The following is a 26,837-nucleotide window of genomic DNA, read 5'->3' as shown; positions in this document are numbered from 1 at the left end:
CTGTCTGCAGCCACTGCAGCAAGAGTTTGATCCAGGCCAGGGAGTTGACCCACATGGCACAGCAGACCTCTCCTGTCTCCCCGGCTGCTCCCCTCAGCAGTGTATTTCAGTCAGTCTGCCTGTTCTGCTCCCCACTCTGTCTCTGGTGAGTCCTCTCACCCTCCACACCTCTGGCCTGTACCCCAGTGGTTGCATGCATAAATAAATACATCTTTTAAAAAAAACAAAAAGGGGATGATGAACAGAAAGCAATGTATGAGCTGCAGGGAGACAGGGGTAAGATATGGGGAAGTGAGCAGAGTGCATGTGCTCCTTGTCGGGGTCTCAGGAGAGGGGTGGGATCCCAGGCATCACCATGGAATTGGCAGTTCTAGTATAGCAATCCTACTGGACTAGGGTCAGGCCTCAGGCCCAGGCCAACTAGATACTTTGGGGAGGAAGCAGGCTGCCCAGCCCCATGACTACTCTCACCACAAGGCGCTCTGAAGAAGTGCTGCAGTGGCCTGGCTCTTGCTACCAGCCGATCAGAATGAGGAGACCCAGAGCCAGTCTGAGGGCGATGGCTCCCAGAGAGTAAGAAAGGAGGAGGACATGAGCTGATCTAAAAGATGGGTATAACCAGTCAAATGAAGAGGGGTCTAGTCTGCGGGAGGAGGGTCCAAGCCTATCCTGGGGAGGTCAGGCCTACTAGGGGCCCCTGGAGGACTTGTTTCCCTTGTGGGTTTTTGTACTTCCTGTTCCCCTGCTCACTGCGGAAGTTCCTTTTTTAACCCTGCACCCAGAGCCTAGTCAGAGAGAACTCACCCAGAGCCTAGCCGGAGAGAACAAGGACAGAGGCATCATGAGTGGGGGCCCTGCGGGAGGCAGGCCTGGGGGCCGAGGAGGACCAGGGGTTCAGCAGAACATTCCCTCTACCCTCCTCCAGGATCATGAGAACCAGCGACTCTTCGAGATGCTTGGACGAAAATGTTGGGTGAGCCGGAGATCTCCTGGCCCCTGATCTCCCTCTCTTGCTTCCCCTTCTCCTCATCTTCCCCATTGTCCCTCTCTCCTTTCCTCCCCTGCCTCTATCCTCATCTTCCCCATCCTTCTCTCCTCTTCCTTCTTCCCCCCACCCCTCATCCTTTCCCTCTCCATCATCTCTCTTCTAAATCCACTTACCAGCCCCCGGCGCCCACCCCAGGAAGACCTCTGTGCCTGTTCACTTTCCCTCGGGCTGCAGTTTTCTTTGGGCCGTTGACAGCCACGAGCACGGAAGGACGGGCTTTGGCTCCCAAAGCCTCTGGCTGGCCCTGACTTGACTCCACTGATCCCTGTTCTCCCCTCCCAGACACTGGCCACCGCGGTTGTTCAGCTGTACCTGGCGCTGCCCCCTGGAGCTGAGCACTGGACCAAGGAGCACTGTGGGGCCGTGTGCTTCGTGAAGGACAACCCACAGAAATCCTACTTCATCCGCCTTTATGGCCTTCAGGTGACCCCCCACTAGACACGTGAACCAGTTTTCAGCCCATAAACCCGAACCTGTGTCCATAACCCCGAACCCCTGAACAGATCAGTGAGCCCCTGACCCCAGAACCAAAAACTCCATCCAGCTGTTGAATGCTGGGTTGCCCTTCTAAGTCTGTGGTGAATGACCCTCGAATCTCCATGTCAGGATATCTAAAGCCCTGAGACTGATATACCTCCTCAGGCTAATCTGTTTGATAAACTCCAGGCAAATGAGCACTGTTTTTACCTGAACCTCAAATATGTTGTAAACTCAACATTTTTGATCCCAGATATCCCCACCAAAACTCCTGAACCCCAGATATTTCTCTAGCTCCTAGCTCATATGTCTGTTCCACAAACCCTAAACCTGAAAATGCCATTGGTCTTGAACTCCAAATCTGCCCATTTAAACTCACATGAACCCCAGAATTCCTATATGAAAACTCCTGAATGCCCAAATCCTGAGGTAACTCTTAAGCTAAAAATCTGTTCCACACCCCCAATCTGAAGTCTCCAGGCATAAATCCCTATTCACCTTCTAAACCCACATAGATGGACCCAGCATAATGACTTCAGCATCCCAGGACCATCTGATATTGACCAAGCTCCTAAGCCATAACTCTGCTCCACAAAACTCAAATTGTACATAGCTTGGCTGAAACCTTCCCTGAACTTCCAAGTCTCCGTGTCTGAACCTCAAATCTCAACCTCAACTCCCTATCCTGAAACCCAACTTTCCCAAATGAAGAACCCCACAAAGAAAGGATGCAAGATGGAATTTATGAATGAGTTCTATTTTCTGGAGTCCAAAATCCTCAAATTTTAGCCCCCAAGTCCTACATCTAAGGCCTCAAAACCTAAGTCCAGGTCTCTCAGAGTGTTTGATGTCCATACTGAACCTCGGCCCTCCATATCTGCCACCTAGACCCCCCAACTCTCTGATGCTGAGTTGAAAATCTCCAAGTCAAGTCCTAGGGCTGCAAATCTGCACATGGTGCTTCCTGCCCAGATAACAGAGGCCTGTCGCCCAGGGCACACCCAGTGTTAATGTGTTCCCCACCCTCTACCTTTCCAGGCGGGCCGCTTGCTCTGGCAACAGGAGCTGTACTCACAGCTGGTCTACTCCACACCCACCCCCTTCTTCCACACCTTTGCTGGAGATGTAAGTGAACCCCTGTGCCTCAGTTGAGGTGTGGGGAGGAGTTGGGGAAAGTGTGGGAGTCTGGATGGCTGCTGACCCCAAGGTGTGTGCAGGACTGTCAAGCAGGGCTGAACTTTGCAGACGAGGGTGAGGCCCAGGCCTTCCAGGCCCTAGTGCAGGAGAAGATACACAAGAGGAATCAGAGGCAAAGTGGAGGTGAGATGGTGTTGGGGGGAGAAAGCTTGAGCAGAGGTGAGTATGAGTGTGGGGTGCTGAAAACACCTGTGGTTCTGTTTTCTTGTCCACCTGTCTCTACACAGACAGACGCCAGCTACCTCCACCACCAGCACCAGCCAATGAAGGTTAGTCTTCCAGTGCAAGCAGGGGAATAAAGGGCTAGCCAGGAGCCTGTGGCAGGGTTGTGATAGCTATTTGCCCACTCCATCTTCCCAGAGAGAAGAGGAGGTCTCCCACCCCTACCCCCACACCCAGGTGGCGAACAAGGAGGTGAGTGCTGATTCTTGGAGGGTAGCAGATGGATGGATGCATGGGGAGTAGGTGGATGGATGGATGAACAGGTGCATAGATATGTAACTTTGTGGGGGGATGGATGTGTGTGTGTGTGTGAGTGTGTGTGTGTGTGTAGATTGGTGGTGGACAGGTGGTTGTACAGGGGGTTGAACCAATGGGAGAATGAAAATACAGATATATGATAGAGATATAGGTGGGTGTATAGATGTATAGTTGAATGAGTACTTGGATAAATGATGAAGAGATGGATGGATGAGTGAGTATATTGTTGAATTAATGAGTGAGTAAATGAATGGAACAGAGAATGAATGAATAAGTGATGAAATTTCAGTCAGTGAAGAAAGCAATGATTGAATAAATGAGTAAATGAATAATTTAACAAATTAGTCAATGAGCAAGTTGAGTTAATGAGCCAGTATTAAGTCAATAGTTAAGTGAGAACATGAGTGAATGGATAAATAAATGAATCCATGAATGTATGACTGATTTGCAGGACAAATCCACTTTACCATAAACCCAATCCCTCTATGAATTTCAATACACACACAGATTTCCCCAACAGTCTTCCTGTCTCTTGCCCTTTGCTGTGGTTGGTAGTAGGTAAGTAGGTCAATGGTCCAGTCACCCTATTTTCCCCATAGGCCCAACAGCCAGCCCACTGTCCCTGGGGCTGGTGACAGTGGACATCCAGAACCCAGACATCACAAGTTCACGATACCGTGGGCTCCCAGTACCTGGGCCTGGCCCAACTGATAAGAAACGCTCAGGGAAGAAGAAGATCAGCAAGGCTGATATTGGTGCACCCAGTGGATTCAAGTAAGAGCCTAACCCCAGTGGGCCCACAGATCTCTGTGAGGGGTGGGGGGCAGATGAACAGGTAGAGAGGAGAGCTAAGTAAATGGAAGGGTGGGCAGATGGATGGGTAGTTGGGTGGGTAGCTGCAGGGCCAGGATTGGAGAGACACAAGTGAGGTACCAAGAGGGAAAAATTTAAGGCTGCCGTCACTCCCGGGGTCAAGCAACTACAGTTCATGACTTTGAGAGTGAGCACTGCCTTCAGTTTTGCATGCTAGGCACCTTACTTGCTTCACACTAGTCCCACCCTGGGTGGGCTGGTGGGTGAGTGGATGGGTGGACAGATGGGTAGATGGATGAATGAGTGAATGAATGAATGAATGAATGGGTGGTGAAGAAATGGATAGTTGGATGGGCAAATAGGTGGAAGTGGGTGGATAGATGGGTAGGTGAGTGGATGAGTGTGTGGACAGACGGATATGTAGGCTGATGGTTTACAGACAAGGTGAATGGGACTGGATAGGTGGGGAAGATGCGTGGGTGAATGGACAGCTCATTGGATAAATTGACAGAAGTGTATGATTGAATGGATAGAAAAATGAGTGGATGGATGGAAAGGAGGGTACATGGGTAGATGAATGGGCAGATGAAGTATGAGGACAGATTGGTAGACAAGTGAGTAAACATGGATGCGCAGATGGATAGAGAGACAGATGCTCACCAGATCAGTGGTCAGACAGATGAATGTGAATGGCTAGCTGGACAAGTGGATGGGTGGATGGATGGTGGCAAAAAAGATGGGTGGACAGATGGGTCCCACAAACTGTAGACCCCTTCTCATTCTATAACTCCTGCTTTCATTCAATCACTTATGACTCATTCACTGTGCCCCCCTCAGAGTTTCCTTGGGCAGGAAAGCACAAGAGGGTTTTACTAGGGAGGGAGGGAACAAAGGACAGTGGGGCTTCACTGGGTATTCTCACCTCCCCCAGACATGTCAGCCATGTGGGATGGGATCCCCAGAATGGATTTGACGTGAGTAATTCCAAAGTCCCATGGACTCCACTTAACTCCCACCCACCCACCCTTCTATCTACCCCCAGATCCCACCCTTCCTCTCTGGGGTGAGCCCAATGATAATCTGTGCCCTTCCTTCCTAACTTTATTCCACCACACCTGCCTACCCCCCACTCCCCATAGGTAAACAACCTGGACCCGGATCTGCGGAGCCTGTTCTCCAGGGCAGGGATCAGTGAGGCCCAGCTCACTGATGCTGAAACCTCCAAACTTATCTATGAATTCATTGAAGACCAGGGCGGGCTGGAGGCTGTGCGTAAAGAAATGAGGCGCCAGGGTGAGCCCTTCCTTCTGGACACCCCCTTCTTCCCAGCCTGGTAACTGATATCTAACAGATACCTGCAGACACTAACTCCTCATGGAAATCTCCATAGAGCTTGAATTGGGAGTTTGACAGTTGGGGTGCCCATATTACAAATGAGCAAAACGGAGGCTCTGAAGAAAAATAATAACTACGTGTTATTTCCTCCCTCAGAGCCCCTTCCACCGCCCCCACCACCGTCCAGAGGAGGGAACCAGCCCCCCGCCCCCCTACTGTGGGAACAAACAAGGGTCGTTCTGGTCCACTGCCCCCTGTACCCTCGGGAGGTGCCCCACCCCCGCCAACTCCCCGGGGACCCCCACCTCTGGGCCGAGGAGGGCCTCCACCACCACCCCCTCCAGCCAGGACGTTCTGGACCACCGCCACCTCCACCCTCTGCAGCTGGGGGGCCACCCATGCCGCCGCCGCGCCGCCACCACCACCACCACCACCCAGCTGTGGGGGTGGGCCAGTCCCACCCCCACCCCCTCCTACTCTGGGGTCTGTGGGGGGTGGCCCCTGGTGGGGGTCGGGGGCACTTTTGGACCAAATTCGACAGGGAATTCAGCTGAACAAGGTGAGGATGGACAGGATGGAGGATTGGGGTTCTGGAACTCTGGGGTGTGCTGTGCAAGTCAGGATATTAGAGGCCTGGGGGGAGACTGCTGGGGGGTCCCAGACTTTTGGGATACAGTGATTTGGTTGGGAGGTTGGGGGAAGAGGTGGGCTTGGAGTCTTGAAAGGGGCTGGAGTATGTGGGAGGAGAAATAATGAGAAGGGGTGGGGAGAAGTGCTCCTCTCACAGACCCTGAGCCCTCTGTTCTGGGCTTGCTGCAGACCCCAGGGGCTTCAGAGAGCTCGACGCTGCAGCCCCCACCACAGAGCTCCGAGGGGCTGGTGGGGGCCTTGATGCACGTGATGCAGAAGAGGAGCAAAGCCATCCACTCCTCCGGTGAGAGCCCATCCTCCCCTGCCAGCCTCCCATTCAGAGCCCATCTCTCCAGAACTAAAGTGGGCCCTAAAACAAGCCCAGCATCAATCAGTCACCCCCAGTGAGGGTCACTCCCAGTCACCATCAATAGTAACATTAGCCCCAACTATTAATGACAGTGGTATCCTGAACCTGAATCAGTCTCCTTTTTGATCATGTTAATTACTGTTGTCTTTCTGTAACAAAAATAGAATTATCTCTATCTTTGACAATAATATTAACACTAATGCCAAGGGACGTCCAAATATTAACGCTGGTCCCATAGGTTCGGTAGTGCTAACATTGGCCGACAATGTGATGATAACCTGATAAAGAACCCCATCTTGGACAATAATACTAAGTTCAACTCCATGTATTTCTAGATGAACATGGACTCATTATGTGATAAGAGAACTACTCCAGTCTTTTTACAATGATGTTAACATTAATGTATGGACAATGTTGTCGTTACATGACAATTATATCAAGAAAATATTAACTATGACCTATTATGTGACAATATAATTAACCCCAACTTTGACAATTATATAACTCCAGACCATCTAACAAGATTAACATGAATCTGTTATATGATAATATTAAATAATATATGATAATATTAAATAATATATGATAATATAAAAAGTGATTTTGGACAATATTATCATTAACCCCATTATGTGTCAATAGTAACATGAACCCACTATGAAACAATAATATTGTAATTTACCCCACCTTTGCTAATATTTAAATTTTTCCCACTGACAAACCCATTAATGTTAGCCTTCTGTGTGACAATACCATCCCAACTAACCACATTTATGACAAAAATACTAACTCTGACTCCAACTAGCACCCAGACACCAACTATAATCCCTATTTTGCCCCAGTGGAAACCCTTCTCAGGGCACTCCTTCCTTATCGAACCACACAGACCCCAGATCTGATTTCCAAGCAGGAGGCCTCAGTTCCTCAGAGTACTGAGGTCCCCTCCTCAACTCTCAGGCCTAGGAACCCACCCCTAGGGTCTTTGAACCCTCTTACCCATCCTGAGTCCCACTTTCTCTCCCTCCAGACGAAGGGGAGGACCAGGCCGGAGATGATGATGACGATGATGAATGGGACGACTAAGTCACCTCCAACCCTCACCCCCAACTTGTTCTGCACCTACTCCCCTGGCAGCCACTGCAAGTCCTCCACTTCCAGGCTCTCAAGCCCCATTTCTTCAGCACCAATCCCTCCATTGCTGTTATCTGGCCCTATGTTCCCCCTAGCAACAACTAGAGCCCTTTTTATATAAAATTTCTCAGGAATTTTTAGGACTGCTCAAGGATTTTTAACAAAAATAAAGTAGGGCCTCGGGCCTCCCTGGTGGCGCAAGGGGTTAAGCACCGTACTATGAAGCAATTTGCAGCCCCTGCAGCACGAGTTTGATCCCTGGCCAGCCAGGGAGCTACCCACATGGCACAGCAGACCTCTCCTGACTCGCCTGCTGTTCCCCTCAGCAGTGGATTTCAGTCAGTCTGCCTGCTCTGCTCCCCACTCTGTCTCTGGTGAATCCTCTCAACCCCCCACCCCCCACCCCTCTGCCCTGTACCGCAGTTCTTGTATGCATAAATAATTTTTTTTAAAAAATAAAGTAATTGCCTTTTTTGTTTCTTGAAATCTCAGTTTGTTTATGTTCCAAATGTGATACTTAGGGTCCTTTATACCCCCAAGTCCCTTTTATTCATCTACATCATTTCATTTATTTAGGCTTCCATGTGTTCATTCATTCATCCATCCCCTCAGTCATAGCCTGTTTTTTTTTTAAAGATTTATTTTTATTTGTTTATACAAGCACTGGGTACAGTCAGAAGTGCGGGAGGGCGAGAGAATTCACCAGAGCCAGAGCGGGGAGCAGAGCAGGCAGAAGGACCGAAGTACACTGCTGAGGGGAGCAGCGGGCAGCAGGAGAGGTCTGCGCGCCATTTGGGACCCTCCTCCGGTGGCCGGGGAGCAGCCGGGGATTGAACCGGCGCTGCAGAGGCTGCGGGCAGCTTCGCAACCCAGCGCTCAACCGCTGTGCCACCGGAGAGCCCCTAGCCTGTATTTCTTTGTTTCCTTCTGCACTTCTTTTTTTCCTCAAACACTTGTTGCCAGGCACTACATTAGGGGCTGGGGATAAAGCAGTGGGAAAAAAAAATGACGGAAAGGGGCTGACATTCTGCAGGAGGAGATGGACGAGAAACAAGGAATAAAATGGAAACAAGAGATGGTTACAGATCATAAGTGCTATGAAGTACTGAAAGGAGATAACAGTCAGGTGGAGCAGTCAGGGAAACTCACTTTGAAGGAGGTGCCTGTTATGCTGGACCTAAAGAGAGGAGTCAGCCATGTGAATATTTGGAGGGAAGGGCCTTCCCTGTGGCACAGTGGGTTGACTGAGCGCAGTGCTGTGAAGCTGTCCGCAGCCTCTGCAGCACAGGTTCAATTCCCGGCCGGCCAGAGAGCTACCCACCTGGAGCCGCAGACCTCTCCTGTCTCGCCTGCTACTCCCCTCAGCAGTGTATTTCAGTCAGTCTGCCTGTTCTGTTCCCCACTTTGTCTCTGGTGAATCCTCTCATCTTCCCACACCTCTGGCCTATACTCCAGCTCTTGTATAAAAATAAATAATTCTTTAAAAAAAAATGTTTGGAGGGAAGGTACTCCGGGCAGAGGGAACAGCCAGTGCAAAGGCCCTGGCCCAAAATGGGGAAAGGCTTGGCCTGAGGCTGGGTGTGGTGAATGAGTAGGAGAGTCGTTTATTCATTCACTTACTGAATTATTTTTGTTTAAGTTCAATCAACATGACACTATTTTTATTTTTTAAGAGGCATGTATTATTTATTTATTTTTATTTAGTTTATTTGTTTGTTTGTTTGTTTATACAAGCACTGGGTACAGTCAGAAGCGCGGGAGGGTGAGAGAATTCACCAGAGCCAGAGCGGGGAGCAGAGCAGGCAGAAGGACCGAAGTACACTGCTGAGGGGAGCAGCGGGCGGCAGGAGAGGTCTGTGCGCCATGTGGGACCCTCCTCCGGTGGCCGGGGAGCAGCCAGGGATCGAACTGGCGCCACAGAGGCCACGGGCAGCTTCGCAACCAAGCGCTCAACCGCTGCGCCACAGGGGAGGCCCCAACATGACACTAGATGAAGAGAATCCTCAGTCAGACATCCCTACTGCCACGCACCTAACAAATCACACGCCAGAATCCTGATTGGCAAGATCCCCCTTTTAAATTTAATGTTTGGTCTTGCCCAGTTCCCAGGGCAAACCAAATCCTGGCCAATTGCACTGGAAGAGGCTAAGACTTAATAATCAGATCTGCGCTAGAATCTGGACAAGATGCCTTACATCTGATGAGTTTCCTCATCTGTATAATGGGGTTAACAGTATGTAACTAATTTCCTACTGGGATCCTACTAGGTCACCTCTTCGCCTCGGGACTTGCTTTCCAGAAGTAAAAAGAAAAGGAGCAATGCAAAACGGTTCCTGGTGTTTCAAACTCTTTTTGAGGGAGTAATTAGAAATTCTTCACATCAAAGCCTAGAATTTTTCAATTTTTTTTTATTTTTTACATCGTTGTTCATTTTTAAACAATATTTGCTTTCCCCCACCCCCTCAGGTGTAGTTCCCATAGAATATCCTTCACCAATGCCTAGAATTGAGTTCCCTCCTTCTGACCATTTCCGGAGTCTGGAGGATTCTCAGTCACAGGTGTCCTACCTTTGGAGGAGAAAAAGGAAAACAAAGGAGAGGGAGAATCAGAGAGGGCAGGCTCTTTCCATCTGCAAGACCAGGGGAAGAATTTCTGAACTATTGAGGCACAGGTTAGGGGTTTTTGGGAGAGAGGAAACAAGGCAGGTGGTAAGGGTAGTGGGAGTGTCGAGGGTAAAGTTGCGGGGTTTAGAGCTGGCTTTACCCAGTAATAATTCCCCCAGAGCTCTTGGAACCTGGATAAGGAGGGATTCGTAAGTTCCCTTTCATTCTTTCATTATTCTTCCCTCCACACCCCACCCCAGCCAGACCAAAGGGCAATCACTGAGTAGAGAAAGGGCCTGTCATATCACTCACCCTCTTTCTGGCTCTCCCGCTTCAAGTCTTAGAAATCCGGGATTCGGGCATCCCTGGTAGCACAAGGGGTTAAGACACAACCTATGAAGCTGTCCATAGCCACTGCAGCACAAGTACGATCCCCGGCCAGAGAGCTACCCACATGGCACAGCAGACCTCTCCCGACTTGCCCGCTGCTCCCCTCAGCAGTGTATTTCAGTCAGTCTGCCTGTTCTGCTCCCCACTCTGTCTCTGGTGAGTCCTCTCACCACCACCCCCGCATCTCTGGCCTGTACCCCAGTTCTTGTATGCATAAATAAATCTTTAAAAAAAGGAAATCCAGGATTCTGGGCCCCTTCAGCAGGCTTTGTCTTAGAAAAGTCATTACAGGGCCTCCCCAGTGGCGCAGCGGTTGAGCGCTGGGTTGCAAAGCTGCCTGCGGCCTCTGCAGCACCGGTTCGATCCCCAGCTGCTCCCCGGCCATCAGAGGAGGGTCCCACATGGCGCACAGATCTCTCCTGCCGCCCGCTGCTCCCCTCAGCAGTGTACTTCGGTCCTTCTGCCTGCTCTGCTCCCCGCTCTGGCTCTGGTGAATTCTCTCACCCTCCCGAGCTTCTGACTGTACCCAGTGCATGTATAAACAAACAAACAAATAAATAAATAATGCATGTTTCTTAAAAAGAAAAATCATTTAAAAAAAAAAAAAGAAAAGTCATTACATCATATAAACTCTGAATCACCATGAACACTTAGGTAGAGCAGGCACAAACTTGGAGTGAAAGAATTGACTTTGAGCAAACTGCTTGACCTCTCTGGACCTCAGTTTCCACCATCTTTTTTTATTTTTTAAATTATTTTCTTCCATTTTTAACATGAGGATAAAAACATTTACTTCAGGGGACTGTGTTGAGAATTGAAGTAGATGGTGTCTGCAAAGTGCGTGGCTCCTAGCAGGTCTCTATGAACATTAGTTACTGTTGCTGTTGTGGTTACTGCTACTACAGGCTGTCGCCATCCTGAGTTATCCTTAATTAAAAAATGCACCATTATCTTATGTATCACTAAGAAATACAAAAAAGTGTCACCAATTAGATTTTGACCCACCAGTGTTTGACAGATGCAACCCAATTTCAGAGATCTTTAAAAAGGAAATGCCTCTGGAGCCTTGGCTGGGGATGTGGTTCCTTAACCATTCTGTTTCCACGTGTATGCCCACTTGTGAAAACTCATTACACTGTCACCCATGGCCTGCATACTCTTCTGTATGTGTGGTACACTCTGATATGAGGCTTACATTGAAAACCGGTCAAACCTTTTCAGTTTGGAATGGATAAAACCTTGTATTGGCTCCAGCACTGGGCAAAGCAGGCTACCTAGTAGGCACTAAATTAATGCTGAATGAACAGACAAGTGGCTGTGAATGAGACACAGTTATCACAGGGTGATCTCTTACTTTGGAGTTTTCCTATAAAGGGGCTAGTCCAGAAAGATTCATTTTTTGGATGAGTGGGAGATGCCCACCCCAAGGTCACTCTTCTGAGGTTTTACAGATGAAGAAACTGCCTAAAAGCACACAATTTTGTAAATGCTGGAGCTGGGATTTGAACCCAGGTAGTGGGGCTTCAGAACCCATGTATGATGTTGTACTGTTTAGTGGGGGGTAGGTGATGGCAAGCAATACACCCCAATGCCCACAGACCCCTATGTCACCCCTCCAGATTCAGACATGAAGAGGTCATGTATTAAACCACTCTAAGGGGTTGGACAGGCCTCCTGGGCCCTGAGACTAGAAGGGTGCCGCCTGCCTAGAGAGACTAGGGGCATGTGAGAATCAGCATCTGATCATGTTCTAGAAGGAATGGGGGGGGGTGCACAGTGAGGTTTACATGGTTGATTGTTCCACTCATGGCAAGCAAGAACTGGTGAAACCTCAGACTGATTGATTATTTCTCCAACCAGCTCACAGCTGGACTGGAAGACAGAAAACCCATTTGGTTAACCATATAACCGTTTGGTTGACTACATAACCATGGACCAACAGGGAGAGGGGCAATTTGAGGAACTGCCAGTGCGGTTTCCTGATGCAGGGTGGTTCTGAGCATCTAACTAAATTATAGCCTGCCCGGGACTGGCTGAGGCTACTGGCCTGATGTTGTAGAATCCAGGCAGCCTTCTGGTGGGGTGACGGGCTAGCAGGCTGATGACCTGTGGTGCTGCTGCCTGACTGGGTGGTGGGATGTTGTGAATGGCTGACTACTGCTAGGAATCATATCTGGATATTACAGTTTGGCAAGGTGTAAAGGAGGGTGTACCCTGAGGGAATTTCAAGCCACTGATGGATAAATCTGTGGCTGCCTGATAGGCAAGTGTATCTGGTCACTGACTGCCCTGATTAAATCACATCAGGCTTGACATGTGCAGTCAATCAGAGGCTGAGAACAGCTACCTGGTTGATTGACAATATGATCAGGGGCAGACTGAACAAGTCACAGGCGGGCCGACCAACAGAAAGATCTGTGTAGCTTCCTGACCTGATGACTGTGCACCATTACAACCAGAGTCTTCCTGAGGGGCCCCAATGGGTCAGGGGATACTGACTGGCTGACCAGGTGGGGATGTTATAGGACAGGGAGAAGGGCACCCCAGAACCCCGCAAACCTGCCTATTCTAAATGGGTTCTGCCATCCGCCGCATCAACACAAAACATATGACACTTTAATGGGAAGGAACTTTAATAAAACTAGGAAACAATACAGGTAAGGCAAAGAATCTAGTTTCTAAATGAAGCACCCAAAGTTACCCGTCCCCTCGTGGGTAAAAGTCCATCCAAATGGGATTGGCCCAGAACAAGGCCCCAAAGCCTGCTACAAGTCTAAAGCATCTTCCAGTGGGGACCCACAGAAAAGGGTCACAAACAACCGGACAAGCCCGGAAGGAAAAGAGCAAAATCAACATCAAGATAAAAGCTGCCATGGTCACCTCCCCACGGGTCTCACCCACATCTGTGTCACCCCGTCCACGACCAAAAGACAAGCGCAGTTTCTTCACATGTCTCTAGGCTCCATGCGCCTCTTCCAGGTCTCCTGGCTCCATCCTGCTTCCTTCCTCAGTCTCTTCTCCAGCTTCTCCTCTTCCTGCTCAGCTCCACCCTCCCTTGGGTGGGGCAGGGAAACCTGGAACCTCCCCCTTTCCTGGGGACCACCCTGTTACAGGGACACCTGGTGTGAGAAAGGACAGACTGCAGACCCACTCCCAGTTAGCCTGGGGTTTAGTTGCTGCGAGGTTGGTTTTGGCACTGAGGGCATAACTGGGGGATCATGGTGTGAATGAGATAATTACACAGCCACCAGGTGATGGTAGAGAATGGCAACCCAAGGCTCCATGACAGCCTGCCCAAGGACCTGGCTGGTTTCTGGGGTTTACTGAGTGAGTCCAGAAGTGTCCAGAAGAGCCCCCCTTCCCCGCCCCACCCCCGACATTCAGAGCTGGGCCAGGAGAGATGGAGAGTTGAGCTGCTGGAATGACAGTGTGAAGGGTCAGTGGAAGGGAATGGCTGGCTGGCTAACGGGGTCTGCCTTGAGGGATTCACAGCTGGCGAGAGGGCCCGCTGCTGCTAGTGCTACCTTAGACCCACTGACAGTGGAATGCAGGGGCGGGAGCTGACCCATGGGCCAATGAAACTGGGTGACTGAGAAGCTGTATGTGGCGATGGTCCATCTGGGGAACCACGGCCAGCTTGGGGTTACAATGGGGTGCCGGACGGATTGATGGGGCCCCTGAGGGGCCTGACAGGACGGAAGGTCCCCCACACGGCCGGCTGACAACGTGATTGGCAGACAGCCTGACAGATAGAGCGCCCTACGGGCAGGGCCGCCGCCGCCGCCGCCGTCGCCGCCACCGTCGCCCAGACGCACTCTGGGAAAACGCCGGCGAGCACCCGCCTTCAGGACCGAGCGCGGTGGCGGGGAGGGTCCCGTCACGGCTCGCCGGTTGGTCCGCGCCGGCGCTGCTCGCGGAACGGCGCGACCATAGGCTGCGCGTTCTCGGCCACGCCCGCGCGAGCTCTCTTTCTCGCGAGGCGGCTAGGCCCGAATGTCGTTAGCCGTGGGGAAAGATGGCGGAAAATTTAAAAGGTGAAGTAGTGGCGGCAGCGGGGCGGGCCTGCTGGCCGGGCCGGGTGGGCTGGAGGGGTGGCGTCGCGGGCTCGGGGCCCCGGCGTCCAAGGCCACGGAGCCAGGAGCCGGAAGCCCGGCGCGGAAAGAATAGAGCTGGGGAGCCGGGCCGGCGCGCGGGGCTGGGCGGGGCTGAGGGGAGGGGGCTCGTGCCTCAGAAAGCGGCGAGTGCGGGGCTAAGTGGGGATGGGGAGGGTCGCGCGCCTCCCGCTGCGACTGGGTGGCGCGCGCGCGCGGGGGCTTGTCAGGGAGGCCGCGCCCGCGCGCGGGAAAATCGGCCGCCGGTGACCGTTACCCGTTTGGTGTCCACGCGAGACGCCGGAAGGGGAGGGAAGGAAAGGGGACGGGCCTCCTTTACAGAGTTGGGGGACAGGGCATGCTACAGGGGGAGGGTAGCTGCTCTCAGTGTGTTGGAAGAAGGGGTTGTGGTAGAGAGGACTCCCCTAGGGAGAGAGGAAGGGGACACCCCTTAGAGGAGAGTTGGACTCCCCGATGTGCAGGGAAAGAGGGGAGGCTTTCATAGCCTGTTGGCGGGGTTGACGGGGACTCCTCGGTGTGAGAAAAGCTGCGGGGAGGCTGGGTTCCCCATGTGTGAGGGGGACGGACCTCTAAGGGATTCAGAGTCCAGCTGTGGTCAGTGCAGCAGCAGCTGGACATGTTAGTTGGGACCACTTTAGTGGGGTTCCAAATACAAGTGAAGGGGTTCCAAAGGGAGAGGCACGTTGGGGAGAGGAAAGCATGGTCTCGGCTAGACTGAGCCCCCACTGGCCTAAGTGGAGGGAGAGGAAGTACATCTGAAATAATTTTGCGAAGCTCTTGTACATCTTTCAGTTGACATCTAGAGTATTGCATTAAATGCTTCTGTAATGGCAAGGAGAGAATATTATATGTTTTTAAAACATGAAATTGGGGGCCTCCCTGGTGGCGCAAGGGGTTAAGCACCGCATTATGAAGCAATCTGCAGCCCCTGCAGCACAAGTTCTATCCCTGGCTGGCCAGGGAGCCACCCACATGGCGAGGCAGACCTCTCCTGTCTCACCCATTGCTACCCTCAGCAGTATATTTCAGTCAGTCTGGCTGTTCTGTTCCCCACTCTGTCTCTGGTGAATCCTCTCATTCTCCCCCCCCCCTTCGCATCTCTGGCCTGTACCCCAGCTCTTGTATGCATAAATAAATCTTTAAAAAAAAAAAGGATGAAATAGGATGAAGACGGACTACATTCAGTATTTTTGTAAGGTGATTTGATGAAAATGGCCTCCAAAGTACATTAATTAAGAATCAGAGGTACATTAATTAAGCTTCAAATCAGAAGTCTTTTTATCTGTGTCTTGAAAACTTTTGGCCCCTAACAGGTGGGACTATTCAGTGCTGTCTTACACCTTTATTTCTCCTACTTAATGTAAAAATTCAGACTTATGCTGCAGAGCTATTAATGTGCTTGATTGGCTTGATGCCCTTGACCACACTGGGGGGTGTTAAGTAATTTATGGTATATATCTAATGCTACACTTGTAAGATCCAAAGCATTGAATTGCAAGACACATCTGGCTGCAGAAGTTTCAGATAAGGGTTTGTGGACCAGTCTTTCCAGTTACAGCTGTGTCTGATGGCTTGGCAGTTTTAATCCCATCCCTTTAGGGCAGTGCACCCTACTGAGGTGGAGAGGTTGTTCTTTTTCAAAAGTGGGAGAAGGGTGATGAGACCCTGAACCCTAAGCTGTGTTACGAATAGTATAGGAGTTGGAAGCTCTGGAAATAGATTCCTTTGGGACAGTCCACACAGCAGATCCCACTTGGAGGACAGTGAGCACTGGGGTTGAAGGAAGTGGCGCGTTTTTGTGGAGAAGAGTTTTAGCATTGGGAAGACCTGTGGATTAAACTCACAGACTCTGAAGCCGTCCTTGGGAAGTCCCAGGGAGGATTTGATTTGGGGTCCCCTCTTATCTCTGGCCTCACCAGGATGCCCAGTAAGTTCTTTCTGGCTCCCACATTCTAGGTTGCAGTGTGTGTTGCAAGTCTTCTTGGAATCAGCTACAGGACCTGTGCCGCCTGGCCAAGCTCTCCTGCCCTGCCCTGGGCGTCTCCAAGAGGAACCTCTATGACTTTGAAGTCGAGTACCTGTGCGATTATAAGAAGATTCGTGTGAGTCTGGAGTGACCGTGGCCTGGGGAGGGGTGTCTCAAGGAGGTTGGCTTCCTGCCCTCTTGCCCCCTGCTACCCAAAATTTCCAAAAGGAATTTTCTCCTCTGATCATAAAAACTGGGATTAGTACACCCTTTTAGCATTCACATTTTACAAGTGGGGAAGTGACTTTCTTAGTCCCCAGATAAGTGTCTTTTCCCCACCTCCCTAGGAATACAAACCAATTGCAAAGATGGAGATGCTGAGGCCAGGAGTGGGATGATGATAGTGAATGACTTTTGAGTACTTTTGGTGTGCCAGGTGCTTCCTTTCCTCTTAGAAATTCATTTTCTCCCCCCCTCACACACATACACTACTGTGAAATGGGAACTGTTTTCAGTGCCAGAGGAAGTAATGGCAGGGTAGCAGAGAGAATGGGTTGGAGCCAGCATGCTTGGGTTCAGAATCTTTCACTCTGGGATGCTTACCCAAACACTCTGTGCTTCATTTCCTCATCTGTAAAATGGGGATGATTAGTAGCTACCTCATAGAAAGTTGTGAGGATTAAATTAGTTAAAAATCCATGTAATTTGCTTAAAACACTACCTGCTAAAGGCAAAGTTAAATAACTTGCTTCAGGCTACACCGCTGGGGAGTGGCAGATTCAGGATTCCTGCTTGTGGTATCTAACTCATAGACTCTCCGTAGTTAAACTCAGCAAGAAAAGATTCCTCTGGCTGCTGTGGGGAGACCAGACTAAGGGTGAGGGCAGGAGCGGGGATCATTGAGGCGGCTACTGTAATGGTCCGGGTGAGGACGGCAGTGGTAACAGTGATAATGGCTTGAAGTGCTCGGATTCTGGAGGTGGTCTGGAGGTGGGGCTGGCAAGGTGATTCTAGGGGTTGGGGCCTGAACAGCTCAGAGGAGGGAACTGATAATGGGAAAGACAGAGGAGGGAGTAAATTTGGATGATTAAATTAAAAGTGAGAATTGAGACAGTAAAGGGGGGAGGCAGGAGTTGAACATAGGGATTCCCATGCTACTTAACCACTGCATGGAGTCATTCCAGAAAAGTGGGGAGGGTTTGGGTGTTACTCTTCAGCTTTGGGATGGGAGTCCTACAAGGGCTGGCCCAAGGGTCATACCACTTACGGTGCCCATGTCCTCATCCTCCTCAACAGGAACAGGAGTATTATCTGGTAAAATGGCGTGGATACCCAGATTCAGAGAGCACCTGGGAGCCACGTCAAAATCTGAAGTGTGTGCGTATTCTCAAGCAGTTCCACAAGGACTTGGAAAGGGAGCTGCTCCGGCGGCACCACCGGTCAAAGCCTCCCCGGCACCTGGACCCAAGCTTGGCTAACTACCTGGTGCAGAAGGCCAAGCAGAGGCGGGCACTCCGGTGCTGGGAGCAGGAGCTCAATGCCAAGCGCAGCCATCTGGGACGTATCACCGTGGAGAATGAGGTGGATCTGGATGGTCCCCCTCGGGCCTTTGTGTACATCAACGAGTACCGTGTTGGGGAGGGCATCACCCTCAACCAGGTGGCTGTGGGCTGCGAGTGCCAGGACTGTCTATGGGCACCGGCTGGTGGCTGCTGCCCTGGGGCATCGCTGCACAAATTTGCCTACAATGACCAGGGCCAGGTGCGCCTGCGAGCTGGGCTGCCCATCTACGAGTGCAACTCCCGCTGCCGCTGTGGCTATGACTGCCCCAACCGAGTGGTACAGAAGGGTATCCGCTACGACCTCTGCATCTTCCGCACAGATGATGGGCGAGGTTGGGGCGTCCGAACGCTGGAGAAGATCCGCAAGAATAGCTTCGTCATGGAGTACGTGGGAGAGGTAGGGAGATGGGACAGCGCGTGTGTGTGCAGCTCTTCCTACCACATGTGCCCACTGTAGCTCTCTTCACTGTGTACCTGCAGCATCCCTGCTTTCCCCCCGGGAAAGGTCAGGGGCAGGGAGGAGGTGGTTTACCTGAATGTGATAGGCACATCATAGTAGGGCCGAGTAGCCCAGGTTGGCACACACCAGGACAGCTAAGCTGGTAGTTAGGGGTACGTGGAAATACTTCCAGGTCGGTTGACTTCACGAGGGTATCTAGCAAATAAGCAGAGTGGGAACTGAAATCCAGGCAGAGCCCATTTAACAGACCGTGTGGCCTGCGCAGGATTGCGTCACCTGAAAAGGCACTTCCTCTTCTCATTTCACACGGGTCCCCCTTATCACCACGCAGAGTTAGCCTGAAAGGAGCTCCCTTTTTTAGACCTCACAGAAGGAACAGTCTGGCGTAGCACATACACAGTCTGGCAGAGGTTGGCTGCCTCCTCCTCTTAACTCGCAGGGGAAAGGCCAGCTGTGTTAGGCACGTTAGTCACAGTCCCAGGCAACCCCTGGATCTTTAGTGGCTTTGCACACTTAGTGGCCTTGCTCTCATGACAGTCCAGTGTGGCGTTTGGGTGGTACCTTTCACACAGCAGCATGCACCTAGGCGTTTTCCCTCGTGCCATTGCCATGCCTTAGAGCTGCCCCCGATGCGCAGTGTTGCCTGGCAAGCAGGCCAAGGGGGCAGGGAAGGAGGTTTCTAATGGGCCAGGTCTAGACGTGCTGCTCACAGTACTGGCGGGCACCGAGACACCGGCCTCACCTCGGGAGGCTGGGGCATGCTCGGGAGGTGGAAACAAAAGGGGTTTGGGTGTCTACCTACCAGGTATCTGTACCAGCAGGTGTCTTGCTCTATGGTGGGACGCTAGGGTAGTTATTTGTTCTTTAGGACCATCTCTTGCATCAGGTGACACTTAACATCCCTGAATTTGACCATTTAAATCCATGAGTGTGCCCTGTCATGGCGACAACTCCAAATGCCTCCATGTACTTCCAAACTCTTAGGGGTGCGATATGGTTGGGAAGTGACTGAAATTGTCCTAAGGGACACAGGCTTGAGGATACCTACACTGTAGTAATGACACTGATAAAAAGAACAGGGTTCCGCTCTGAGAACTATAAAGTGGAGAGGGTAAGAGACAGTCTCAAGACAGCAGTCCATACTGCAGAGCAGTGACGAGGACACATCCGCACCCCAGATAATCGTGATGGTCAAGTGAAGGAACGTCCACATGTTGGAGGACCTGTGCTCTGGACCCCCAGAGGGTACCTGACAGTCTAGAGGAAGGGGATCCTGACAAGCTGCAGGGAGAGGGAGGTGTCTGCTGCCCAGAGTAACCTAGAGGAAGAGAGCGAGCTCTCCACATTCCCAAGGACTCTGGCAGTTTGACTTAGGAAGTGACCACACCCACGTTGTCCTGCCAGTCAGGAAAAGCAAGTGTCCTCACCCCAGAGGGACTGTGACAGTCTGAAGGAGATGAGGTCTGCACCTAAGAAAGCTCTGGCAACCTGGAGGGAGCGCCCACACCCTCAGTGTCCTAACATTCTGGAGGCGGTGTCCAGACCCCACAGGAGCCTGGCAGTCCTAGAGGAAGTCTAGAACGGGGAGGGTCTCCACCCTCACTGTACTGACAACCTCCAGGGAAAGCTGTCCAATATGGGGGATCCTGACAGGCAAGGAGGAAGCAGTGCCTCACCCCACAGGCACCCCAATGTCCCCTGGTCCCGATACCTTTCTGGCTGCTCTTCCCCCTTTCCCTACTGCTCCACACTGAAACGCCAGGGTTTCCAGGGATCTTGCTCTCCACCCTCACTCTTGCCACTGTGCACACATTCTCCGCAGTTATTTCTTGGCCTCTCTCCTGCCACATTCGGTGACTTCAGGCCTTCCTCTGACCCTCCCAGACCTGTGAGGCCACCAAACTCACATTCCTGCATCTGCCTCTGAGGAGGCAGCACGGCCAAGGGGTCAAGATCTTGGCCCCACAGTCCGACTGCCTGAGGCCAAATCCCAGCTCCTACAACTTGGCCATTCACTTAACCTCTTGGTGTATCAGTTTCCTAATCTGTTAAATGAGAACAACAGTAGCACCCACTTCCAATCTTGGTTATGTGAACTAAATGCGTTATTATGTGGGAAGCACCTGGAAGAAGCACTTGAACAGTGTTCCGTACACAGCAAGGCTTCAGTAAATACTAGCCATGACAGGTCCAAATTCTGAAATTCCAAAATGCTCAGAAAACCAAAACCCAATCTCTCCTGATAAGAGCCTACTTACATAGTCTGTCCTGCTTGGCGTGAGCATTCACAGAACTCACTGCAGAAAGACTAACTTGGTTGTGTGCTGCCCCAGCCCCTACTGGTGTTACATAGTCAAGGGCACACACCCCAGCCCTGTTCGCCATGCCGCCCTACAGTCTGCACAGGCCGATCACTTTCCTACTTGTCCACCTCTGCACCGACAGTCCCCCTCGTGAGCTGCCCTCTGTTCCTATAGGACACCCCCACTCTCGCCCGCCATCTAGTCTAACACGTGCACTACTTCATATTTTCCCATTTCTGTAATGAAGGTGCAGCTCCATTGGTTTAATTAAGTGATAGCGTGTGGTCATTTAATTAGCAGCAGTTTCTCCTTTCTAGGGAATGGGCACATGAAATAAAGGGAGCGTGTAGGTTTTCGCAAGATCCAGGACTCAGAATCACTCCTCACATTGCTCAGTCTCCAGACTTAAAAACACCTTTCACCTCCCTGATCTTGTGGGGTCTTTACAACATCCCCTGCCGGGGTGGGAATGTTATCATTGTCATTCTTGCTCTACAGAGAAAACTGAGGCCCAGAGATAGGCAGTAACTTGCTCGGTCACCAAGCCAGTAAAGGGTGTGGGGGGAGGCCCGTGTCTAAACTTGGTGCTCTGCCAAACCTGGTGGAGGGCTTTTTTGCCAACAAAACATTTAGGATCCCGTATCTCAAAGGGGGCAGAGCAGCAACCCAACGCTGAATCCTCTGGTTCCCATTCATATCAGCACCCCTTTCCAAGCTGCCCGCGCAAGGCCATCTATCTCCCCCAGCCATTCTGGAGAGCTGCTAGGGTGAGGGATGGAACGATTGGTTTTCCTGGTAGAGCAGCCATTAGAGTCGGGCTGAGTAGAAGGTAGAGAAGGAACCGTTTGTGCCTGGAGGACTTGTAGCGTGACTCATCCTGGTGAGACATTCTGGGGAGACGAGCAGGTAGGGGCAGATCTGGCAGGAACACAGAGACAGCATGCGAGGCATTCCCTTTGGTTGGGGAGGGGCTGACAGGAAAAAGGTGGCTCAGACAACGCCCAGTATGCTCTGGAGCCCAGGAGAGGCTGCCCTTTGATCCTAGGGCTTCACAGAGGGGGTGGCTTCTGGGGTGGAGTGGACTGGGAGGTTTGGGAAGGCCGCACAGAGAAGTAACATCTGTTGGAGCTGATGCCACAAGGAAGAGCACATGTTCTCTGGGCGTGGAGGGAGCGTGACCTTGACTGAACTCAAATGGCTCCTATGGCTCGTTGGATCCCTCAGGAGAGTCCCCGCTCTTCAACCTGGTGTCAACGTCCTTTCATGATGCGCAGCTGGCTCTGGAGAGGGAGTCTCTTCTCCGTCGCCCCTCTACTCATCAGCATTGTGTTCCCTGATCAGCATCTTGCCCTGAGTGTCTAAGTCCATCTCTGTCACCAGTCTGTGACCCATGAGAACTGGGACTGGGCCTGGCCCCTGTGACTCTCCCTAGTCCCTGAGCAGTGGACCAGGCACAGGGCAGGCCAAATAAAAACCCACTGAGTACATGAAGAAACAAAAATTTGTGGCTGGGGGAACAGGAATAGAGCTGAAAAATGGGGCTGTGAGCTTGTTACCCAAAGGATAAATGTTGGTTGTCCAGAGGTGTCATTGATCAGCATTTGGCACAGAGCAGAGGCTGGGGTGCTGGTGTGAGAGGCAGGGGGGGATGGGGAGGACACTGATGTGGCCATCCTGGCGAGAGGAAACGGGCTGTGGGAAGAGCATGTCGCCAGCAGGTGTCTGGGGGGTGCAGGTGGGGGGGAGAGGAAAGTGAGAAGAGGTGTGGGGGCAAGAGTGAGTTACCTGCACAGGGAAGTCTCCGGGCTAGAAAGCAGAATGAAACTAGAGGGTGTTTATTGCGTGTCCGCTGTGTGCTGTGTACTGTGCTGGCACTTGGCAGCGGGAGGCAGCAGGAACCCCAGGAGTGAAGGAGACCTTCCGAGGCACCCTAGGCTGAGAAAGGGCAGTCTTCGGTGCCATGGACCCTCATCCAGAGATGGTCATGGTCGGCTACACTTGGCCGTTAATTACCAGGAGGCTGTGGTTGGCCCTAGGGGAAGAAGGGCGATGAGGGACAGAGAGGAGAATGTTTGGGGTGGGGTGGAGAACCCGTTGGCGTCATTTGCGCAGGCAGGAACCCAGCTGGGGAGGAGGAGATGCCTGCTGCCCTCTTAAATGCCAGGTGTTGGCACTGTACCGCATCTGGGCTGAAGATGGGGCGCTCTCTTTCTCTCTCTCTCTCGTCATCTCAGGCTCCCGGGGCGCTTGGTCTTCTCTGGACTGGGGGCTTTCCTGTTGCAGTTCTGTTTCTGACTCTCTGCCTCTGGATCTCGTCAGAGTCACTTTCATTCCGCTTCCCTTCTCCCTCGGCCCCAGGTCTTTCTCTCCTCTCTGGCCTGCACTGGTTCTCCCTCTCTTGTGCTGGGCCTCAGGTGCCTCGAGCTCTCCTGGACCACTCTGTGAGTCTTGTTTCTCCCCCACTTTCCTTACCCCTCTCCTGTGCCTTCGGTCGTTTCTTTTCTTGCCTTGACCTGGATCTTGTCACTGTGCCTCACTGTGGGTCTCTCACTGTGGTCTCTCTCACCACTGGACGTTGTGGCCAGCCTCTGCCCACCGATGAGATTCCCCATTGCCTCAGAGGCCTGAGGTGGGACAGGTGGTGAGCAGCAGAGGCCCAGCCTGCTGAGTAGGGCTTGACAGACCCTGTGACCCCTGGCCCCCTTGTGTCCATCCCTGCCCGCCATGTGAGGTAGGAGTGCCTCGGCTCACTTGGCCGCCTCGCTGGGGTCCAGGCTCTGGGTCAGGAGCTATGCTGGCTTTCCTGAGCCTTCTTGGTCAATCTTCCCTCCCCACGGCCCTCTCCCCAGATCATTACCTCAGAGGAGGCGGAGCGGCGGGGCCAGATCTACGACCGCCAGGGCGCCACCTACCTCTTCGACCTGGACTACGTGGAGGACGTGTACACAGTGGATGCTGCCTATTATGGCAACATCTCCCACTTTGTCAACCACAGTGTGGGTACCCGGCAGGTGGGCAGGCGGGCGGGGATCTGGAGGAGTAGGCTGGGCCCCACCTCACCCTCCCGCTGTTCTTTTTCTGCCCAGTGTGACCCAACCTCCAGGTGTACAACGTCTTCATAGACAACCTTGATGAGCGGCTGCCCCGCATCGCTTTCTTTGCCACAAGAACCATCCGGGCAGGCGAGGAGCTCACCTTTGATTACAACATGCAAGGTGGGGGGGCAAGGGACCAGGGGCAGGGGCACACCACAACATGGGACATGAGGAACCCCCCCCCAAGAGCTTTAAGATGCTCTTCTGGCTTTGGTTTCCAGTCTAGAGTTCTGGGCCTCTGCCCACCCCGAGGTGGGGGTCCCCTTCTCTCCCTTCCCTGAGACACTCAAGCCAACTTCTCCCAAGACTTCCTGGAGGAAGACATTTGTCTCGGGAGTTAAGCCACCTCTCCTGACTCCAGTCTTCTCTGAATTTCCTCATTCCCCCAACTCCCCCCCCTTCCTCATTCCAAGCCTCTGGCTACCCTTGTGGCTTCCAGCCCGGCCCCTTGATAAGCTACCCACCTCTGAGACACTACTGGGGAGAACCTAGGCAGCAGTGTTCAGATGTTCCTCTGGATGCCCAGGTGACCCTCCATTCCTGACCCTGCCTGGCCCGACCCTCCTGGTTCTCCCTGACAGCCCCCCTGTATTCCCCAACAACTCCCAGCCCCTGGCCATCTTCTTAGTACTTTAACAGCCCTCCAGTGCTAAATCCTGGCCCTAGGCCCAAGCCACCAACCCCAAGACCCCTTGGGTCTCCTGGTAAGAAGGGCGTCGGGACACTTCCTCCAGCCTTCTAACAAGTCCCCTTCCTGGCTGTGACTCCACAGTGGATCCCGTGGACATGGAGAGCACCCGCATGGACTCCAACTTTGGCCTGGCTGGGCTCCCTGGCTCCCCCAAGAAGCGGGTCCGTATTGAATGCAAGTGTGGGACTGAATCCTGCCGCAAATACCTCTTCTAGCCCTTTGAAGTCTGAGGCCAGACTGATTGTGGGGGCCTCCCCACGCTTCCTCCCCCACTGCTGCCCTCCTGTTGAGGATTGACTGCCAGGCCTCCTGCCTGCCTCCACCTGCCCCTGCTTGCCCCTGCCGGGGGCTACGGGGCTGCAGTGAGGCTGACTCCAGGAGCCCCTCTCCCTGTCCCAGCCCATGTGTGGGTTGCACTTACAAACCCAGCCCGCCTTCAGAAGTTACTTTCCAACACAAGGACTTTCTGCAGTTGGGATTCATGGCCTACCCAGGAGGCCCAAGGGGTGAGGCCCAGCCCAGCCCCAGAATAGAAAGTTCTTTTTGCACCTGCTTCTGCCTGGAGCTTGAGGGGTCTGTTGCAGGCCTCCTCCCTACTGCCCCAAGGGTGTGGGGGAGCAGCCCCAGGGCAGGCTGACATCAGAGCCAGAGTTCCTAGCCCACTTATTCTCCCTATACAGAAACGTGCCAGTAAAAGGGGGTCTCCAGGGCTGCTTTCTGCTCGAGCTCACACACTGGCCTAAGGGTCTTTCTTTCAGGGCTGTGCATCCGAGAAGTGGACGTCCACGTGCCACTGGAGGGGAGTGGATGCCCATGACCCCCTGACCAATGAGAGGAAGGCAGTCCAGACTTTCCCAGCTCTTAAGGTGGGCTAGGGCTGAGCTCTGCTTCTGGGAGCGCACAGGGCTCTGGGGAGCTCTGCTTCCGGTATGTGATGGCTGCCCGGACCACTCAGAGCTGAAACCAAGACCTAGATAGGCTGTAGATAGCACTTAGGACAAAAATGTGCATTCATGAGGTGCTGATGAGGTGCCAGGCACTGGGCAGAGCACCTGGTCCACGTCTCAGGGAAGCCTTGAAAATTATGGCGGTGGATCCCAGGAAAGGGCCCATGTGACAGAAGGCAAATTACAGGCCAAGAATGGAGTGGGGTGCCTCATCCACTGGGGTTTGGTGAGGTGAGAGGGAAGCCTCCACTGCCTGCCAGTCCCAGGCCCCAGCCCTTTGTGTGCACCTCGGGTCCACTGATCTCAAAAAGTTACCTGCCCACAATGTACAAAAGGCAAAGGCTCTGATGGCTGCCTTGCCCCTTGCTTTTCCCATGAGGTCTTCTCTAGGAAGCCCTCCCTGACTCCCTGTGCCCAGAGTGCCCCTGTGTGAGATTGCCCTGCCACCAGATGCCAGGTTTGTGTGTACGTCTGTGTGTCTATGTGTCTGTGCCTCCTGCCCCCAGACTGACCTTCAGGCATGGACTGAATCTGTTCTTTTCTTGTGCATCCCTCAGCCCTACTCTCTTTGGGGTGGACATCAATAAAGTGAACTGTTGACTGAACAAACCACAGTGTGGGGGTTGAGGACTTCGTCGGGGCGGAGGTTGGTGGGAGGTGAGCCTGGGAGCTGGGGTGCTCAGTGCATGTTTCTCAAACCTCAGCCATTTAACTGCAGCTCTCCCCACTCTATCACTTGCACCATCACCTACATACTCTCTTGACCCCAGATAAGTTTGCTTTGTACTTAAATTTTCAAATGCATTTTAAAAAGCAAACTAAACACATTGCTGCCTCAACAGGCAAACCATACAAAAGTAACTTACAGGACAGTGGAAGCACAGAATTACCACACAATTCCAGCTGGACCCTCTGCTCTGCGCACGGTGAGCCCAAGGTCTGAAAAGTTCCTTGTGTGCTGGGGAAGCTGCTTCTGCAAATATTTCTTGAGCACCTGTGTGCCAGGTTATAACGCCAAGAGGTGACATTTCCATACTACACTCATTTTCATCCGTCAACCTGAGTGTGGGCCAATGCCCTTTGTTTTTACTCAGTGACTTCACAGGCTGCGGCAAAGATGCTCAAATAGCTCAAAGACTTCACCCCTAGGTGACAGAATCCTAAGCAGCTCATAGGCCTCCCGCATGGCCCCTAGGACACAGACCTCAGCTCAGAGACCTTGTACCC

The 26,837-nt window shown here is 52.3% G+C and overlaps 2 protein-coding genes across 2 annotated transcripts; both read left to right on the top strand.

Moving 5' to 3' along the window:
• Window positions 1–794: 794 nt before the first annotated feature.
• On the top strand, window positions 795–7,924 carry WAS (WASP actin nucleation promoting factor). The gene is given in 15 exon segments (XM_037513074.2): window positions 795–973; window positions 1,331–1,471; window positions 2,564–2,650; window positions 2,743–2,845; window positions 2,950–2,991; window positions 3,083–3,136; window positions 3,802–3,976; window positions 4,947–4,989; window positions 5,155–5,308; window positions 5,507–5,548; window positions 5,551–5,695; window positions 5,697–5,760; window positions 5,763–5,909; window positions 6,170–6,284; window positions 7,378–7,924. Coding segments are annotated over 15 exon segments (1,500 nt in total). The 5' UTR covers window positions 795–841; the 3' UTR covers window positions 7,434–7,924.
• A 6,536-nt stretch (window positions 7,925–14,460) lies between these two features.
• SUV39H1 (SUV39H1 histone lysine methyltransferase) lies at window positions 14,461–24,049 on the top strand. Its single transcript, XM_037512432.2, has 4 exons — window positions 14,461–14,508; window positions 16,543–16,688; window positions 17,849–18,511; window positions 23,727–24,049. The coding sequence occupies exons 1-4, from the start codon at window positions 14,490–14,492 to the stop codon at window positions 23,997–23,999; spliced, it is 1,101 nt and encodes a 366-aa protein (XP_037368329.1). The 5' UTR covers window positions 14,461–14,489; the 3' UTR covers window positions 24,000–24,049.
• The last annotated feature ends 2,788 nt before the right edge of the window (window positions 24,050–26,837 follow it).

This window comes from Talpa occidentalis, unplaced genomic scaffold (assembly GCF_014898055.3).
Source record: "Talpa occidentalis isolate TD23 unplaced genomic scaffold, MPIMG_talOcc4v2.1 talOcc4.15, whole genome shotgun sequence".
Classification (NCBI taxonomy): domain Eukaryota; kingdom Metazoa; phylum Chordata; class Mammalia; order Eulipotyphla; family Talpidae; genus Talpa; species Talpa occidentalis.
This window is presented reverse-complemented; position numbering and strand designations above follow the sequence as displayed.

Bases quoted from the DNA above. Each gene is read 5' to 3' on its own strand.
- SUV39H1 (XM_037512432.2), top strand. The intron at 16,689-17,848 runs GTGAGTCTGGAG...CCTCCTCAACAG, and splicing joins GCGATTATAAGAAGATTCGT to GAACAGGAGTATTATCTGGT. The intron at 18,512-23,726 runs GTAGGGAGATGG...CCCTCTCCCCAG, and splicing joins TCATGGAGTACGTGGGAGAG to ATCATTACCTCAGAGGAGGC.